The 21105-nt window shown below is 34.7% G+C and overlaps 1 protein-coding gene across 3 annotated transcripts in view; it reads right to left on the reverse strand.

Annotated features, from left to right (window-relative positions):
* Positions 1–21105, reverse strand: part of PJA2 (praja ring finger ubiquitin ligase 2) — an 86401-nt gene that overhangs the window by 43466 nt on the left and 21830 nt on the right. For all 3 annotated transcript variants that reach the window (XM_007192083.2, XM_007192084.3, XM_057540332.1), the window contains 4 exons: positions 17804–17921; positions 16275–16475; positions 13772–14822; positions 1517–1702 (listed from right to left, as the gene is read on the reverse strand). In XM_007192083.2, the coding sequence (XP_007192145.1) occupies positions 1517–1702; positions 13772–14822; positions 16275–16475; positions 17804–17834 (1469 nt within the window). In that variant the 5' untranslated portion in view covers positions 17835–17921. The remainder of the gene's footprint in view (positions 1–1516; positions 1703–13771; positions 14823–16274; positions 16476–17803; positions 17922–21105) is intronic.

The following is a 21105-nucleotide window of genomic DNA, read 5'->3' on the forward strand; positions in this document are numbered from 1 at the left end:
GATACACACACACACACACACACAAAATATATATATATATATATATATATATATATATATATATATATATATATGGTCTTTTAGCAAAGCGAGTATCAAACTTATCAAGAAAAAAAATTTAAAAAAACACAAAACCCAACCAGAACACAGCTAGAGACAATTCATACTTACAGGTCTCAATATAAAAATCCTATGTAAAATATTAGCAAACAGAATCTAGCAGCTCATTAAAACAACAATAAACCATGACTATGTGATCATGTTGGGTTAATTAAATAGAAGTAAGGGTGGTTGAATATTAGGAAATCCAGTAACAGAATAATTGTTCATGACCATTAGACCAAAAGTAAAAAATCATTATATCATTTCCATTGGTGCTAACAAGAGTTTAATAAAATTCAACAAACATTCTTGCCAGAAACCTATAAAATACAAACAGGGTAAAATTTCCTTAGTGTGATTGGGATTGACATATATACACTAATATGTATAGAATAGATAACTAATGAGAACCTGCTGTATAGCATAGGGAACTCTACTCAATGCTCTGTGGTGACCTAAATGGGAAGAAAATCCAGAAAAAGAGGGGATATATGTATACATATAGCTGATTCACTTTGCTGTACAGCAGAAACTAACACAACATTGTAAAGCAACGATACCCCAATTAAAAAAAAATTTTTTTTTAAATTTCCCTAGTGTGATTTAAGACAAAAAAAATTGTGCATATGTGTCTGTATACGTATGAAATCAACCTAAAACCCAGAATCATTCTTACTAGGGAAATACTAGCAGAGCAAGGGCTGGTAAACTATGGCCCACAGGTTATTTCCAGCTTGCCACCTGGTTTTATAAATAAAATTTTGCTGGAAGACAGTTACACCCATTCATTTACATACTGTCTATGGCTACTTTTACACTATAACAGTATAACTGAGTAGCTCCAACAGAGACTGACACACAAAGCTGTAAATATTTACTATTTGGCCCTTCGTAATATAAATTTGACAAGCCCTGCACTAGAGCATTCCCATTAAAGTTAGGAAAAGACAAAGATATATATCATCAACCACTAATTTCTGGAGATATCATCCAATGCAATTAGAGAGAAATATTAATACTTCAACTTTTACAACTGCCTGCATTTCCATGAAAAAAATCACTGATTTCCCTCTGAGGGCTTCCCTTCTCCCTTGCTATTATCTTCACTGAAGAGCAATGGCAGCTCTGATTCACTCATACCTGACTTACCAAAATGATCTTTTAAATGTCCAAGGTTTCTTTAATAAAGCAAAATGGAAACACATACTGTATCTAAGACAAGACACTGTAATTACCAGTATTTTCAATTTAATTGTTCTTTGGAAAATACCGAAAGCATAACAAAATTCAGCAGGATCTACTGGTCCTACATAGGGCTTGTAAATGCAATTAATACCATATCCAACATCTGAATGTGATGCATAACACTCTTGTGCAGTATGCATAAAAATAACAACTCTTACTGTTGACATACCCTTCCTGAAGAGATAATTCTTGGTTTTCCTCTTCGGGACCACTGCTATCACTTTGTAGTTCAGGTTCATTCTCATCTTTTCCCGGCAGAGTCTCCCAGCTTTCATCACTTGAGGACTGGTCTTTTTCCGTACCAGAAAATCGATGAGGCAAAGAGGCAGACCATTCTCCGTCACTGCATTCTGAACTGCAAATTTAGAACAGAAATATACTGTCATTACAAGTGCATTTATCATTTGGAGTGTTAACCAGCCATCATGGTAGAGTGGAGTACTGATGCTCTACATGTTTCATGAGGTGCCAATTAAATTTTAACATATTTAAAAAATAAATACAGAGATAAATATTCAGCAGAATGTAACTTTTTCAAATGAATATAGCATATGGCAAGTTATGAAATTATCAATTTATTATTTTCTTCATTAAAGTAACTAATTCCGTGGTGCTTAGACACAGGTTCTTTATATTTTAGACATACTTCTACACAAAATTTTCAGTAATTTATTCGGTAATGCCAGATTAAATGCTATCTGGAATAAATAATAGAGTTATTACTCACCTGACTTAAAACAACTTTCTAATTACATACTGACAACTGATATCATATCCTCTATGAATAAATTTTCACTATTACCATGTTTTAAAAGCTTACTTTTCTCTTCCTTTTACAAAAAACACTTTACAATGGAGAGAGATTCAATTCATAAAAAGCAGCACTGACAAATCGTTACTGAAGTCCTTTGGTAGGACTGTGAACACAAAATAAATTTCAACTCAAGAGAATATTTAGATAAGGAATGAAAAAGTGTGATAAAAGGGTTAATAAAAAAATCTCCGAAGAATTACTTTTAGATAGTATACGTATTTAACTTTGGTTAATTTGGTTACATTCAACAACTCGCAAAGCATCAGACATCTTATATTACCAGAAGGTAAAATATTACTTAACAGTGTTGAAAATAAATCTTAAATGCTTTTTCTAACCATATCAACCATTCTGGTCAAGAATTCTCTTAAAGATATTACCTTTTGTGCACTGACTTTTAAGAAACCCAAAAATAACAAAATTTAATTTACTTTTTTGAAAGGAAGTGATAATTGGTGTTGTCTCCTTCTCCAGGCAGATAAACCCAAGAGATTAAGATGCAATTAACAAAGAGCAGCATTAATCTGAGCTCTGAGAAATTTGCAGAAGTAAACAAAATAAAATCAACTTCCAATTTTCAGGGCCCAAACATCCTGGAGAAGAAATAGAACATAGCCCTGGCATAGCAAATAAAAGGTGTTCCTTCACTGGGTGTGAGCCAAAACTGCTTATATTCTGTAAAATTTTCTGTGACCCAAAGAATAATCTAAGATCAAGTAAATCATTTCCAGACTTGTATCAGTGTCAAAATCTAACACAGAAAATAGTTTTAAAGGAGCTTACTGAGCTAACTTTCCTTGACTATGAAGCTTCTCAAATTCACAGCTAAATTACCAACTCCAGTTCTGAAATGTTTTTAAGAAGTAGGGTTGGATTTCTGGATTAATTTCTGGCAATTTTTAACATTCTTACTTAAAAGCGAATTTCAGTTTTTAAACATTTCTCTCAGAGATTGATCCTGTCCAGAAAGATAACATATGAAACTTCTGAACTTTTCTGAATTAATGAAATAACTGATGGAATATCTCCAAATTTCAATAGAAAAAGAATGTCTATGATAAACAGTCAACATATTTAAGAAGCTTATGTTAAGGACTGGCAAACTATAGCCTTTTAGCCAAATCTGGCCCTGCTGCCTGTTTTGTTTGTTTGTTTGTTTTATGGTAAGTGAGCTAAAAATGGGTTTTTTTACCTATTTATATTGGATTTTGCCTCTTAGTTAGCAAAACCTAAAATATTTACTATCTGGCCCCTTAAGAAAGTTTGCAGACCCCTGGCCTACATCATTATTACTCATTACACATAACACTCACCTCGAAGTAGATAACTTTTAAATATATATCCCCAGCCCTGATCACCATACTAAGCTTTCATAACCACTAACTGCCCACCATTTTTAGATTTTCAGCCTCCTTTTAAAAATTGTATTTTTATAACAAAATTCATCTGCCATTTAAGTCCCTTTCTTGATATTCTATCTAATGGTATTATCCTGCCCTTAAGCTGGAAACCACATATCTGTGACTCTTCACAAAGTCCCCACATTTAAGTCCTTTTGTACTTTCCATTCTTTCTGTTCAATGGCTCTTATATCCTAGCTCCTTGTTCTCCATTTCCCCTAAAAAACCTTGGTTCAAGTGCTTTTCTCCAAACCTAGATTGAGATAATCAATTATTAACTGGTGTCCCTAAACTTAATCCCAACTCCCTCAACTCACTTAATGAACGCATTCTGAATATCCCTATCACTTCCATTTATATCAAACAGTACATTTATAACATTACTCCAAAAATCTTCAACAGTTCCTCTCTACTAAAGCTGCATTTCATAAACTTAAGCCATTTGCCTACAGTCCTCACAATTTTTGCTACAGCTGTACATTAACACTGTGTCTTAAGGTACAGCAGTTGAGAACACAGGTTCTGGAGTCAGCTGGCCTGGATTTGAAAGCACCAGTTATTAGCTGTGAAAAAGTTACTTAACCTCTCTGTACCTTTATTGCCTCACCTATCAGGTAAATATAATAGTATCCACTATCTCACTGAGTTCATTTGAGGAATAAATGAGTTAATATATAGAAAACATTCTAACAGTGCTTAGTAAATAATGTCATCAGCAACTATTATCAAATCTTCTTTTTAAACAACAGTTTTTTTTTCACTCAAATACATTTTAGTTATCTCTTTAATAACTGTTTGAGGACAAGATCTTGAGTTTAAAAGAACCTTTCAGCCATGCCAGCACATTTTAACCTTAGGCCTAATTGTTCTGAAGAGAGGTGTGCTATCTCCTGACCACTTCTTATAGTACTTGTTTTTTTGCAGAGTTTTTCCTGTCCCTAGGCCTTAACCTTTGCTTAAAAGGTAAAAAACCTTACCAAAGATAAAAATGTCAGGACAACTTTTTTGTTGTTGTTGATGACTTTGGGAGAATAAAAGGAATATTGGTTATATAGTTGATTATGATTTGATATACTTAAAAAGGATTTATTGAAATCCTCCCAGGGGTTTCATCCATAAAGTTCCAAATTTGATGTGCTAGCTATATTTTTTTTGATTCACATTAATATAAATATATAATGATAAAAATTAAAAACACTTGTCTGTGTGCCACTTTATTTTACCCACTTTAAAAAATACTGGCCTACAGAAAAAAAAAGTTTGAACTTCGAATGGCACTTATGATTTACTACAGCTGATCCCAGTTATGAGTACATCCTTACATCCAACTCTTTCCTTCCAATATGCTCTATTCCAAATGCTGTCCCCCAAATACGAATTTTTATCACAACCATTCCTCCCACCACCAAGAATGTCTTCACAATCACTTCACCTTTTTTCCCATTTCAGGACCAGATCACTCTTTCAAGACCTTCCTCTACAACACTGCTTCTTTTGTTTTTCAATTAATTCATGGACTAGCCTTCTTATTCGTTCAGTCTAAACCACTAAAGTGCAGCTGCTTCTTTAACACTGCATTTAGAAGTATTTTTCTAAGTGCAAAATCACAGTTCCTTTTCCCAGAAAAGCATCTAAGGAGATCTGTCTGAATTGTGAAGTACCTGTAAGCTCTTGGAAGTTAACTAAGACTGTGCTATCGAACGACTTTACATAGAGAACTTTCAGTGATATCAGTTTATTTAAAAAGGGCCAACAATTAATCGTCTTTAAAGTACGTTCCCCAGAAATTAATACACATTTGTGATATAAGTGATAGAAAGTAATATATCAATAATTTCCGATTAATATTTCATTCTGAACATTATTATCTATGACAAATTTCAAACTTAATGTCTATTACTAATTTGTAGCTCTAAAAGTCCAAACTGGCTCAGAGGGCTAGTCAGAGGAAACTACAAATCGATGGCTAAGATTTTTTACTATGAAAAACAAAAAACCTACCACAGGCAATTTCTTTACTGAAGAAACAAAATACTACATTTAACATCAGGTGAAAGTTCCATCTACAACATATGATAGCCTTTTTCACCGTGGCAGTGGAACACCACAATGGCAAGAGCAAGCTTTGAAGTCTGATAGAGTTTAGGTTAGGATCTGCTCAGTACTTACTAGTATAAGCCTGCGCAATGAATGAACTTGCCTGAGCTCACTTTTCCTCATCTGTAAAATGAGGATATTAATATTTACTTTTCAGGTCTACAGTGCTGTTTAAATGAATACCACCGATAAAATGTTTTGCACAATTTTTGGAAAATGGTAAACATTTAATAAAGGTAGTTACTTCTTTCATTATATAAGCTGTTTGCTTAGAAATTTCATTTGGATTTCCTACCAGCACACCACCATTTTCCTCTTTTCTCTACCAAAGAAAATCTACTTGACATCCTCTGGTCTGTCTTACTGAATAGCAGTATCAGCCTCCTGGTCACCCAACAGCTTTATACCAGAGGTCAGCAAATTATGCCCTGGAGCAGGAGCCAAATCCGGCTACCTGTCTGTTTTTTAGTGGCCCGGAAGCTAAGGATGTTTTTTTCATTTTAACATGGCCATACAAGTATCCACATAATATCCTCAATGTTGCCTTTTGGTCCACAAAGCCTAAAATATTTACTATCTGGTCAACCTTTTTAAAAAAGTTTGCAGACCCCAAAGAAGACGCAGCAAAGAAGCATCGAACATGGGTCAATGGAAGAGAAACCATGGAGCAGAAAAGGGTGAGCAAACAGCTCAATGGTAGCACTGAAGTCAAAGAAAATGGGTAGAGAAAAAAATCAATTGGCTATGGAAATTGGGAGGTCACTGTTAACATGGGAGAATATAGAAATAATACAGGGAGTTAGATTTTGAGGCATTTAATAATAGTGGATAGTGAAGGAATAGAAGCAGTAGATGTGGAACATTTATTCTGAAAATTCAGCAGTGGAAGAGAAAATATAAACAGGCAAATAGTTAAAAGAGGGAGCAAGATCAATGAAGGCTGCCCCCAGGATTTAGAAAATTTAGAGAAGGAACCCAGCAGTAAAGGTAACAGATATGTAAGGTGTCAGATATGACTGCAGGCACAGAATGAGAAAAAGTCAGCTCTCTTCATTGAAGAAGAAATTTAAAATAGGAACCAATACCAACATATTCAAATATGTTAGTATGTTAGTATGTATTCTGATGGAGGAGAGGAAAACAAGAAAGTTCACATTTAATTATTTCAGTATCTCCAGGAAAGCAGAGACAAAATTATCTACTAAGAATGACAGGAGTATAAGGAACTAAAAGCAAAAAGAGAAAAGATTTTAAAATAACCTTTCAAGGAGAACAAGCAACAGAACAAACAGGACACAAAATGGTCATGGACTAGCGAGGACCCATTTGTTCTTGATTATAAAAGCGTATGAGTTAAACATTTAAAATTTTTCAAAGTAAAAACTAAAATACCACTGTGACTTTTATATGGTCTCTCATTAGTACCGTCTCACATTAACATTTAGAGCTATATGCAAGAGCAGAAAACTGTAACTTACTCAAGTATTACACTCTTTACAGATTCAATTGTGAATCGAAAAACCTTTTTCACGTAAATAAAATTATATGTGGTTTCTAGACAAAACATTTTATGTACAAATCTAGGTAGAAATAAGATACAGAAGTAAAACCAGCCAAAAGCAACCTCTTATTCCCTAGTCCCCCAAGGAATTGGTTTGTTTGTCTTCTCTGATATTTATCACATCCACAAAAACTCAACTATATAAGGAGCTTAGGGAAGAGTGAAATTTTAGATAATTTTCTTATCTGACCAGCTGTGGATCAAAAACACTTTCTGAATTTTATTGAAAATACTCTGGAAGGAAATTATATTAAAACATATTATATAATTCTCTGCATTTTCCAAAAAAGTATACTAAACATAATCTAAGCAGTTTGGGACTTTTTATTAGTACTAACACTGAACTATGTTGTAATAAAGTAATACAAATGGAAGCTGTTCAAATCTATGTCTACTTAATTTAGTAAATAAGGCCCAAATGGTTTGTTTTTTTGGCTGTGCCATGCAGGTTGTGGGACCTTAGTTCCCTGACCAGGGATCGGACCTGAGCCCTTGGCAGTACCACGGGACCTCCAGGTAAGTCCCTGGTTTATCTTTTTGAATTGTGCCTGCCTTTTACAACTTTCTGATCTTTTCCCCTAATATCAAAATACTATAATCTATGACTCCCTAAGCATGCCTGAGGAACGAAGTTATTTATCCCCAATTTACTCCTTTTAAACTTCTATGAACTTGGAAACAAGATAAAAAGTTTTCCTAAAATATTAGAGTGTGTGCTTAAAGATCTTTGTTTTGGCTGTTCATAGATGTTTTACTTGTTGGGAGACAGCAAGATCAGAGGAGCTTTCTTCATGGCTTTCAGTGAACATATAGGAGAGGAAAGGAGCTTAATTTAGCCTCATGATAATTATCTGTATATTCTGTCTTCCTCATAAGGCTGGTGAACACCAAGGCAAAAGGAATCATCATTATTTGTACTTACAGAGTACCTGAAACAAAATGTGACCCCTGGGAGGATTTCCATAAATCCTTTTTAAGTATATCAAATTGTAATCAACTATATAACCAATATTCCTTTTATTCTCCCAAAGTCATCAACAACAACAAAAAAGTTGTCCTGACATTTTTATCTTTGGTAAGGTTTTTTACCTTTTAAGCAAGGTTAAGGCCTAGGGACAGAAAAACTCTGCCAAAAAACCTCAAGTACTATAAGAAGTGGTCAGGAAATAGCACACCTCTCTTCAGAACAATTAGGCCTAAGGTTAAAATGTGCTGGCATGGCTGAAAGGTTCTTTTAAACTCAAGATCTTGTCCTCAAACAGTTATTGAAGTTCTCAGGGTATATTTCAAAAGAGCAGGGTATTAACCTAACTCTCTGGTCTAATTCCACGTCTGGTAATTATATGCTGCCTGTTAAAATTCCCCTTGCAGTTCTAATTTAATAAGGTGGCGTTCAGTTCTCCTCAAACAGCTCAGAGCAATGCAACCAGCTATAATGCTTATCCCATAAAGTGTAATGTTTCAGATGTGACTAAGTGATCATTTAGAATTTTTCAGGGAATCAGGTCATACATTCATTAAAATATTTTTCCACTTGTAAAGAATAAACTATATACTTTTCAAGTGGCCAAAAATTCCTATACCTTGAAATGTCACAGTAAATTTTAGTTTATGTTCTTTATAAGAGAGTTCTATTTGTAGCTATTATAATACTAACATGACAAGAAAACTCTTCAAATATATCATCTTCAAGTTTTACAACGCAGAGAAAATGCAAAAAAACCCTCACAGACTCAAAGCAGAAGCTATTTATACTTTCCTTCTCAAGGTACTGGTGGGAGAGTCACTGTGTTTCCCCATTTCTCCAATCTGCAAACACCAGAACTTAGCAGAACTACAGTAAAACATTAGGAAGATGAACAAGTGGCAAAATGAAACTAAACCGGAGTGTACAGCTACGAAATTTCAACATTTATCTGGTGACATATTACAAGGCATTCCAGAACTTTGATCTTTTGCAGAGAGTAAGGGTAGAGGAACTGGAAACAGTAGCACAGAAATACAATTACTCCCCAAGATTGTACAGGCTATTGAAATGAGGACCTAAAACATATCTTAAGGCTTACAGATGCATATATAAGCAGAATCCTAGGTAAAATTGTTATCCTTGATGAGAGCCTTAAAAAACAAACAAACAAAAACAAAACAGTAAGTGTTTCTGGCATTTCAATGTGTCTTAAAGAATACTCTAAAATTAGTTCCATCATTTAAGTACACCCCAACTACAGGTTCTGTAAGTCAATATATTACTAAAAAGTCAAAAGAAAAAGAAGTTTCTATTAACTGTGTTTTTCTCATCTGTATATTCTGTTTATAAAAAAATCTGTCATTTTTCGGAGTACTGACATTATCACTCAAGGAAAAAACTTATAAATAAATATACTAAGACAACACCCTATAACCCTTAAAAGTCCAGAATCATTCTAGGCAAAGAAAATATTGCTACTATTAACAACAACAACAACAACAAAATCAATTTAAAAACCAAGAGCCGAAAACACTCTCATTTACCACTGCAACAAAAAGAATAAAATACCTAGGAATAAACCTACCTAAGGAGACAAAAGACCTGTATGCAGAAAATTATAAGACACTGATGAAAGAAATTAAAGATGATACAAACAGATAGAGAGATATACCATGCTCTTGGATTGGAAGAATCAACATTGTGAAAATGACTGTACTACCCAAAGCAATCTACAGATTCAATGCAATCCCTGTCAATCTACCACTGGCATTTTTCACAGAACTAGAACAAAAAATGTCACAATTTGTATGGAAACACGAAAGATCCCGAATAGCGAAAGCAATCTTGAGAAAGAAAAACAGAGCTGGAGGAATCAGGCTCCCTGACTTCAGACTATACTACAAAGCTATAGTAATCAAGACAGTATGGTACTGGCACAAAAACAGAAATATAGATCAAGGGAACAGGATAGAAAGCCGAGAGATAAACCCACGCACATATGGTCACCTTATCTTTGATAAAGGAGGCAAGAACATACAGCGGAGAAAAGATAGCCTCTTCAGTAAGTGGTGCTGGGAAAATTGGACAGCTACATGTTAAAGAATGAAATTAGAACACTCCCTAACACCATACACAAAAATAAACTCAAAATGGATTAAAGACCTAAATGTAAGGCCAGACACTATCAAACTCTTAGACGAAAACATAGGCACAACACTCTATGACATAAATCACAGCAAGATCCTTTTGGACCCACCTCCTAGAGAAATGGAAATAAAAACAAAAATAAACAAATGGGACCTAATGAAACTGAAAAGCTTTTGCACAGCAAAGGAAACCATAACAAGAGGAAAAGACAACCCTCAGAATGGGAGAAAGTATTTGCAAATGAAGCCACTGACAAAGGATTAATCTCCAAAATTTACAAGCAGCTCATGCAGCTCAATATTAAAAAAACAAACAACCCAATCCAAAAATGGGCAGAAGACCTAAATAGACATTTCTCCAAAGAAGATATACAGATTGACAACAAACACATGAAAGAATGCTCAACATCATTAATCATTAGAGAAATGCAAACTAAAACTACAATGAGGTATTATCTCACACCGGTCAGAATGGCCATCATCAAAAAATCTACAAACATATGCTGGAGAGGGTGTGGAGAAAAGGGAACCCTCTTGCACTGTTGGTGGGAATGTAAATTGATACAGCCACTATGGAGAACAGTATGGACGTTCCTTAAAAAACTAAAAATAGAACTACCATATGACCCAGCAATCCCACTACTGGGCATATACCCTGAGAAAACCATAATTCAAAAAGAGTCATGTATCACAATGTTCATTGCAGCTCTATTTACAATAGCCAGGACATGGAAGCAACCTAAGTGTCCATCAACAGATGAATGGATAAAGAAGACAAGGCACATATATACAATGAAATATTACTCAGCCATAAAAGGAAACGAAATTGAGTTATTTGTAGTGAGATGGATGGACCTAGAGCCTGCCATACAGAGTGAAGTAAGTCAGAAAGAGAAAAACAAATACTGTATGCTAACACATATATACGGAATCTAAAAAACAAAACAAAAATGGTCATGAAGAACCTAGTGGCAAGATGGGAATAAAGACACAGACCTACTAGAGAATGGACTTGAGGATATGGGGAGGGGGAAGGGTAAGCTGGGACAAAGTGAGAGAGTGGCATGGACATATATACACTACCAAATGTAAAACAGATAGCTAGTGGGAAGCAGCCACATAGCACAGGGAGATCAGCTCGGTGTTTTGTGACCACCTAGAGGGGTGGGATAGGGAGGGTGGTAGGGAGGGAGACACAAGAAGGAAGAGATACGGGGATATGTATATATGTATAACTGATTCACTTTGTTATAAAGCAGAAACTAACACACCATTGTAAAGCAATTATACTCCAATAAAGATGTTAAAAAAAATAAATAAATAAAATAATTAAAAAAAAAAAACCGGGCTTCCCTAGTGGCGCAGTGGTTGAGAGTCTGCCTGCCAATGCAGGGGACACGGGTTCGAGCCCTGGTCTGGGAAGATCCCACATGCTGCGGAGCAACTAGGCCCGTGAGCCACAACTACTGAGCCTGCGCGTCTGGAGCCTGTGCTCCGCAACAAGAGAGGCCGCGACAGTGAGAGGCCCGCGCACCGCGATGAAGAGTGGCCCCCACTTGCCGCAACTAGAGAAAGCCCTCGCACAGAAACAAAGACCCAACACAGCCAAAAATAAATAAATAAATAAATAAAAATTTAAAAAAACAAAAAACAAAAAACAAAAAACAAAAAACCAAGAGCCAAGAAAACCACCCTTTTTCTTGAGGTGGAAAACAGTGTAAATATTTCATCAACTTCATTAGATGACATCAGGCCTAACTATAAAAAGCAAACAAAAGAAGATTTTATTTTTGATTAGTGTCTATAATGGAGAAAGCACAGCCAAATTAAATGATTTTCTTCAAAAAAGCAAAATGTAGTAAAAAATGCTTAGAAATACTACTTAACAATTCCCAGTGGGGTCTAAGCCAGCACCCAGAAATCAAATACTTTCATATTTCTGTAGCAAAATGTATGAATACTTGAAAATGTCCTCGTTTTATTTTAGATCTAGAACTGCCATCAAGTAAGTTAATATTAGGTCAGGTTTTGTTGTCAATTTCTGTTTTTAGAACTTTGTGGATTTTGGATAAAAGACTGTGGACCTAAACTGAAAAAACAGAAATAAATCAGGCACAAGTTCTTTTTTTTTTATTGCCCACACCACACGGCATGCAAAATCTTAGTTCCCCAGCCAGGGATAGAACCTGTGCCCCCTGCAGTGGACGTGCAGCATCCTAACCACTGGACTGCCAGGGAAGTCCCAGGCACAAGTTCTTAACTAACTTTATTCTTAGCTTAGAAAATAGTAGGTTACATAAATATTGTCTGCTAACCCTTGAAGATTACAAACTTCAAGATAGCAGTAGAAAAATGTCAATTGTTTCTACAAGTTACTTATACTATACTACAGAAGCTTAATTCATACAGCCAATGAAAAGCAAAAAGATTTTATTAACTTTATGATATGAAATAAAATATATAAAATGCATTCATATTCAAAAGGATAAATTCTTCCCTTGCAGTACTTTCTAGTTAAAAAAAACTATTTCTTTAAATTAATAAAATCTTGAAATCGCACTGTAATTGAGCATGGCAAGGGTTCCCACTAGCTTAAAAGGATAAGTGAAAGTGACTCTGGGGTAATGAAAAGTCAGCAGTTGGACAAAGAAATTCTCCATTTCTCTGTTGTTTCTGTTGTCCTACAGTTTGGAAAAAAAGGAAACTATGTAAGAGGAATCAGAATGCTTATTATAAGAAAAGTTATATGTTCTCTTGAAAATAGTAAATTATAGTGGTGAAGAACACAAGAGCCTGGAGTTAGTCAATAAGTAGATAATCAAATTCCAGCTCCACCTTTTACTAGCTTTGTGACCTTAGGAAGTTAGTAAGTGCTCTTATGCCTCAGTTTCATCTACAAATGCGAAAAATAATAGAATGTACCACATAAAGTTAATGAAAATTAAATGCTAAACAAAAATAAGTAAAAAATAAACAGTGACAGGAACAGCAACAGGAAGAATAAACAGGTGATATTAGTAAATACTGGCAAAGTTAATGCAATATTACCAATCAAAATTTTCTGTGATTTTAATCACTTTTTAAACCCAGACTGGCTTAGAAATTTTTTTAAATACAATAAATGTTTACCTTGCATTTTATTAACTGAAATATCATGAACTGAAATAATTAGTAGCTCTGTCTTTTTGTAATAATGAATAACCATCACCTGAACTTATAATTTCCGTAAACTCCTGAAATCCCTCAAAGAGAGTTACTGTGAAAAACTAACCAGTAGTTTACATGTATGGTTACCACTCAGTAAATAAGAATATTTGACAAGTCAAAATATCTAATTCCCTGACCATGTCAGACAGCCCATCCACCAAATATCATGGTACTAGAAATAAACCACTTTGCTCACTAAACCATCTCAAGAAGCACAGCACGAAACCTTACCTATCTTCATCTTTGTCGTACAGTTGGTAATAATCTCCACAGCCATTCCAAAACGTGTTATCCACGACTTCCTGCCTTCCCGTGGCTCCATCTTCTGGTGTTATTTGGTTATCTGCTGTTTCCCTCTGTGTAACTCTTGCGAAAGGCAGATCCAAGAACATACAATCATGTTCTCCATCATAGTCATCACATTTTATTAAGAGGTCATCTGAGCCATTTTCCTCAACTTCCAAAGCCTCTCTCCACCTCTGAACACTTCTCTGCTTAGCCTCATGCCTATTAAAACCTGTTTCTTGGTCCACCTGGCTTGAACTTATCAGTTTCCTAACTTTGGGCCTCACTACCTGTTCAGGAGAACTTCCCTGGTTTTTGCCCCTATCACTGGTATTTTGCTCACTGCAAATATGCCTGGGAGCACAGGCTGAATCTTCAACTGAATTTTCTCTTTGTCTCTCCTGGCTAGTATTATTTTGTTGTTTCTTTCTAACCACTTCATCTTCAGAAGAGGACCTCTGAAATTCCTGATTGTTCTGATTGACAAACTCAGTATCACCAGCTGAACTTTTCACTAAAGGTGCTGAATCTACCTCTTCAAACTCATCTCTTAATTCACAGTTAAAAGAGGGACCTGTCGGTGAAAGACCAGTGTATGCCTCTACCTCTCCGTTTTCCAACTCAAACACTGTATTGCCCAGTGCCTCCTGGTATCTACCACCTTCCACAACGTCTGCAGAGAGCCGATGACGGTCATTATCCTCTCCGTGTCTGCCATCTGGATCATAAGAGTCAGTATGAACCAATGTAATTCCATTTTGGACACTTGAAGCATTACAAACTCCTGAAGTATATTCTCCCTCAGAGTGACTGTGAAGATCCGTACTGCTTCCTAAGGTCTCCCTGCCTTCCTCGCTATGATGTACTGCAGCAAAGGATGGACTGCTTTCAATGGTTTGATTCAATGCTGTATCACAAATGGGAATTTCTGCTTCAGTTTTTTCAAATAAAGGGTCATTGGGTAAAGAAGAATGAACTTGATCCAATGGACTGGAACCTTCACAGAAAACAAAAGAAAACATATTTAGAGGGATTAATTTAGATAACGTTTTATTTAATAATGACTCTTTAACTAGAAATCGTACCAATTATTACTTATTTGAGAATATGAGTGAATTTCTCTGACAGGTGCTTCTAGGCTCCCTAACTTAACTGGGAGGGCGGACTGGTTACCCTATGGGTTCATTTATGCCACTGTGTAGCCTCTTAATATCCTCTCCCTCAGATGTCTTCTGTAGGTTTTTCACCTAAATCCTAATAACTGAAACATTCTGTAAAAGACATTTAAAAGAGAGGCTAATGAGAGACTAACAATGAGAGGCATAAGTGAAGTCACAGGGTAACCAATCTGCCCTCCCAGTCATTGGACTGTGCAATTCAGACTTAAATTACTTTATTATATGTAGATTTTTTAAACAGTGGTTATAATAGATATAAGAACAGGCTATATATAGATCTAACAGAAATGAGACTCTACTGTGTTTTATGTCAATTCAGAAGATTATATCTCAGTCCCTAGATATATATTAGATTTCTATCCCCAAAATGAATTGTTAAAATATATCTACAATGAGTTAACTTTAACTATGTTACAGCTATCAGTGAAAAACAACAAAAGAGTCAATATGTTGATTCTCTTTGTCATAGTTTGTCAGAATTCTGAGACAAGAGTAAAATCCTATCTACTCTACAAATTACTTTAAACATGACTATCTTTTACCACCACTAACGTAGTAACAAAAAATGAAGATGTTAAGACCTGTTGGAACAAAAATTTATAAATAACTGAAGGGAAGTCTTGTCATATCACAAAAAGGCTGCTTTAACAGAATGAACTTAGCTAATAATTCAGATTCTTGTATATAAATTACAGTAAAAAAAATAACCTAGAATTATCAAGTTTGCTCAGGACAAGAGGAAGATGACATTCCAGTCCAAAAATGTGTAGTTATAGTACATGGATACCTGCAAAATACTTTTTCAAACTAATGAATAATTAGGAAATTTTAATTAAATAACTATGTATTACTTGACATTTATATTTTATATGATTCTAAAAGAATCAACTTAACCAAGCTAAATTATTGAGATACAAATAAAACAACAAAAAGCTATTTAAATGTAATATGCAGGGAAAAATATACTCAGTTCACACTAAAAATTTTTTTGGATTGAAAGATGAAGATTTTCTCTGGCTGAAGGATGTGACAACATGTAATCACTGCCATGACAATGTAGTTATATTTTAATGATTGGCCATATTCTATCTTTTTCTATGTTTAAATGTATATACTATTAAGTTAACAGAAAATTTTGAAATGAATTTCTTGATAGGAAATGTATAGGATTTACTCAGAGACACACATAAAACCCACTCACTATTTCAAATATTACAAGATCAATTCTTACATGGTTATTAATAGCTTTTAAATAATTCCATGTTGCATACCTGAGGAATTTTCTTTTGGAACATCATCTAGTTCCAACACTTCATAGTCATCACCAGCCCTACCTAAGCTTCTTTCATGCCTGGTCATACACGGTTTGAAACTGACATATGCATGTCTTCTGCCATATCGCCTGCCTGTGATTGTCTGATATCCTCCTGCTGGTTTGGGCCAGGCCGCCTTGCTGGCTTCTTGATCCATTGCTGAAAAACAGAGTTAAAAATAAAAGAGGCACAGCAATGACTCTTATTCTGACATTTGGGGTAATGTTTCAACATATATTGCCAAATCATATGCTACTGAACATCGAGTGCCCCTTACTAGTAATATAAAACATACTTGAAAAGAAAACATGAAATACTATATTATGAGAGTTATGTGACCCCCTTATCCCCCAAAATATCTTTTAAAATTTGGTTCCTTTAAGGTATTTCAGATTTTTATAACGTTACTTACCCCAAAGTTTTTCCACTTGCCGAATTACTATACTGTAAAAGCTCCTTAAGGATTGGAGAATGATTCTCCAAGTTATCAAAGTACCTTATGTATAAGTGCTCAATACATATTTGTTGAGTGAATTACTCGCACGCACATGATACAATGGTTTCAATTACGTTAAAAGTGAATAAATTCCAGTCAAAGGTAACAAGTAATTTCTTTAAATGGTATCTGTACAATTATAAAGAACTAATGGGACCACAATAAAATATATCCCAAAGATCAGGGTCAGGTAAAATTCTCCAAAAGAAAACAGTGGTGAGCCAAGTCAAACTTTTCAAAACTACCAATGGTATACATATGGTATGTATGAAAAGAAAAAACCATCAACATTTGAACAAGTCGAATACTAAGTTCTGATGCCTGAGGGATATATAGTAGCAACAGTAGCATCTTTTACTGAGTAGGACATTATCTCATATATACATAGAGCAAAAGTTTGCTTAGTCAATTGAGTTTTACATATATTATGCAGGAACTAAACAAAATATTTTCTCACAGTATACGGAATAGTCAATAAATGAAAAAGTTACACATTTTTGTTTTATTGCATTGCAATAAGAAATATAATTGCTTTTAAGCACAAAAACAAACATGTATTTATAACATTATAATATATGATACCAAGTGTTACATTGTTACTTCATCCCCTCACAAACCTGTTGAGGTGGATACTGTATTTTATTTTAAAGAATAAAAAACTAGGGTTAAAATGAATTATTTAAGAAACTTGTCCAATAACCCAATATTATGACTCCAGAACCAGTACCCTTAACAACAACTCCACAAGAATAGTCTCCAAAGTGAAAAGCACAATAGATGCCAAGGGGGTATGGAAAGAAAATATGAGTTTCTATTTATACTCATTTTTATATCAAAAATCAGAAATTAAGCTTTATAAATATTCAATACATGGATTGAAACTGGCCTTAAGTAAGACCATGATCACATATCATGTATGGTACTCAAGGAATCTGGAAGGAAAAATATGAAGTTCTCAATGTAGAGGAATTGACAGAGACACCTTGCTTACCTGCTGGCTCTTTTTCAGTATACTGTGACATATATGGCAGTTTTTGTGTGCCCAGTTCAGTGGAATTATGGATGTTATTTAGTTTTTACTCACACAATGGATAAGCTGCAGGAGATTCCTACAAAGAAACCATGGATTAAACAAAATATTAATAATACAGGCACAAAACAAAAATAGCAAAACTAATACTACTTCTCCTAGTGAAGCTCTTAGCTAGCCCATAATAACACAGAAAAACACAATTGGATCTGACAAGTCAATCAAAAAACCTCAAAACTATGAAGATGGCTATTGGAAAAGAGATTTAGATCTCCTCTTGAAAAACCTTGCCTTAAGTATATATCATCCTTAAGAATGACAATGATAATAACACACAAATAATTTATAAGTAAAGAAGCAAATATATTGGGAGAAGTGTTGATTGGGGTATGTGACCAAACTGTTTGGGGGTCTACTACACACTATCTGCTTCTCCATCAAGCACTAAAGTTCCTTTAGCCCTGGCATTGTTAAAAGAAGTTAACCCTAAGAATACAAACTTCATTTTAAAAATGTATAGTGGTACATGTTAAAAATATATAGTGGCTTATGACAATTAATAATTAATGTGTATAAAAATGATACACTTATTCTTTACAATAATAGTCAATTGATCATTCGGATATTTTAATCCCAAAAAAAACCCATTCTAAATTAGAAAAACTAAAATTTACCACGCAAAGTATAAAAAGACTTCATCTGTTTTGAAATTAATCCATTTATTTACTATTTTAAAAGTTGCAACCTGTGCTTTTTTTAAAGTTTGTCAAGAGCTTAGCTTTTTAATTAAATACCTTAATTACTTAAACACTTGAGCTATTGCTAAACTGCCTACCACCAACTTAAAGTTGTTACAAGATGACAGTTCTTAAAATTAGTTTAACTGTATATGTTATCTATCTAGCCATGTATAGCTATAAATTAACATACATAAAAGTACACACATTCTCCCATATAAATTATAAATTCAGCAATAGGTTGTACAGTAATGCTCTAATATAGCTAAATCAAGTCAGATGGTTAACAATAGCTAAAGGATAAAGGAATATCAAGAAAATAATTCTACCATACTGGCAAAAACACAAGCTCTGATTAATATTGTTTTAATAGTAAGAAAAATAATCTGCAATTAACTTGAATCTTCACAGATTCACAGTATAATACATGGCAGACTCAAAGGTCAGCCATGGATTTAACTTCATGAGTATTTTACCCAAAGCCTTTTCTTTGAAATAAGGCAATATTCCAGGCACTATTTTCAATGCTGAGGATATAACAATGAACAAAATAGACAAATATTCCTGTCCTCCTAAAACTGCAGTGTGGGGTATAGACATTAAACAAATAAGTAAAAAATAAGGATATGTTAGACAATACATACTATGGAGCAAAACAGAGCAGAGAATAAAGAGCTGCTAGGGGTGTGCAGTTTAAAGCAGTGTGGTTAGGGAAGGCCTCACTGAGGAGGGATCAACTGAGCAAACACCTGTGAGGAGAGAGCCATGTGTAAACCTAGGGAAAGAACATTCTCAGCAGAATAAACAGAAGATCCTGAAGTGAGAATTTCCAGAATTTACCTTAGCAAGAAGTCTGGGATGGAATGAGGAAGAGAGAAAGTAACAGATGAGGTTAGAAAGTTAATTAGGGAGAAGGGAGTAAGGTGGAACAGATTACATAGGTCTTTACAGGATAATAAAAAAAAACGTAGGTTTCATTTTGAGTGAGAGGGAAAACCACCAAACAGTTCTGAGAAGAGAACTTCTGTTTTAAAAGGAACACTCTGGCTACTGTGTTTAGATGAAGGGGAACAAGGTCAAAGGCAGGGAGACTGGCTGGAAAGCCATGGAAATACTGACAAGAGATCACAGTGGTTTGGACCAGAGTAAAAACAGGTGGTGAGAAATGGTCAGATTCTGGCTATGTTGTGAAAGTACAGCCAACAAAGTTTTCTGATATAGGTTATGAAAGAAGGTAAGGATTTGAGGTTGACTCTAAGTTTTATAGCCTGGGCAACTAGAAAAACAGAGTTGCCATTAACTGACATAGGAAAATTTGTGGAAGACGTAGGTTTGGAGAAAGTATCTTGAGTTTAGTTCTGGATGTGTTAAATTTGAGATATCTATTAGATATTCAAGTAGAAATGTTAAATAGGATGCTGGAGTTCACTGGACAATTCTGAACTGCCATTATAATTTGGGAGTTATCAGGATATAGACAATATTCAAAAGGGCTTGAACTTGGAAGAGATGTCTAAGTAGGCTTGGAGAAGGAAAGAAGTTCATGGGCTGAACCCTGAGACGATCCAAAATTAAGAGGCCAGGGAAAAAGAAGTATCAGGAAAACCAACCAGTGAGAGGGGCTTGTGAGAGAAAAGAAAAAATCCAGGAGTGTGGATGTCAAATGAAGACAGTGCTTTAGACCAAAGAATTGATCCACTGTGCCAATGCTGCTAAAAGGTAAAGTATGACAAGGATCTATAACTGACCACTAGACTTAGCAACATGGAAGATTACTGGAGTTCCTGACACAGGGCACCTTTGGTAGAATAGTGGGTATAAATGCCTGATCAGAATGTGCTGTTAAGAGAGAGTGCTGTTAAGAGTACAAAATCATGAAAATCGCTCTGTTTCTTAATCATACTTTTCTTCAACATGAATCCACTTCTTTCTAAAAGATTCTTTTTGGAGCCCTCCAACATCCTGATATAAATTTAGTCTACTTGTTTTCAAGATCCAACTACTTCCGTGATAACTTTTGATGGTACTTCTGAGTTAGGTCCCCTGATTTGAAACCCATGTTTTCCTTTCTTTTGTTTGTTTGTTTTGGGAAGGGGTGTGCATTTGTTTGTTTTGTCTTTACTAGAAGATCTTCAAGTAATTGTTTCAGGAATTTTATGTAAGGAGGTAAACGTTGAGTCTTTCCATGTCAAAATATTTTCATCTTTCCCTTACACTTTGGATATAGGTCAAAACAAAATCATTTTTTTACAAACTCTAAAAGGCAATGTTTTCTAAGCATCCCATGTTGCTGTTAAGAAACTGTTCTGCCAATTTATTTCTCATCCTTCTGTAAGTAAACCAATTTTTCTCTTTGGAATAATTAGGATTTTCTCTTAATAAACAGTATTCTATAATTTCGCAAGGACTTTCTTAGGCCATTTAAAAAATTTCTACTGCATAGCCCTACTAGGGCTGCTTTAATTTAAAGGCTTTCATTAGATTGTCTCAAAGATGTCCTTTTTTCTTTTCCTTCCTATTTTCACT

This window comes from Balaenoptera acutorostrata, chromosome 2, assembly GCF_949987535.1.
Source record: "Balaenoptera acutorostrata chromosome 2, mBalAcu1.1, whole genome shotgun sequence".
In the NCBI taxonomy this organism is placed as follows: Eukaryota; Metazoa; Chordata; class Mammalia; order Artiodactyla; family Balaenopteridae; genus Balaenoptera; species Balaenoptera acutorostrata.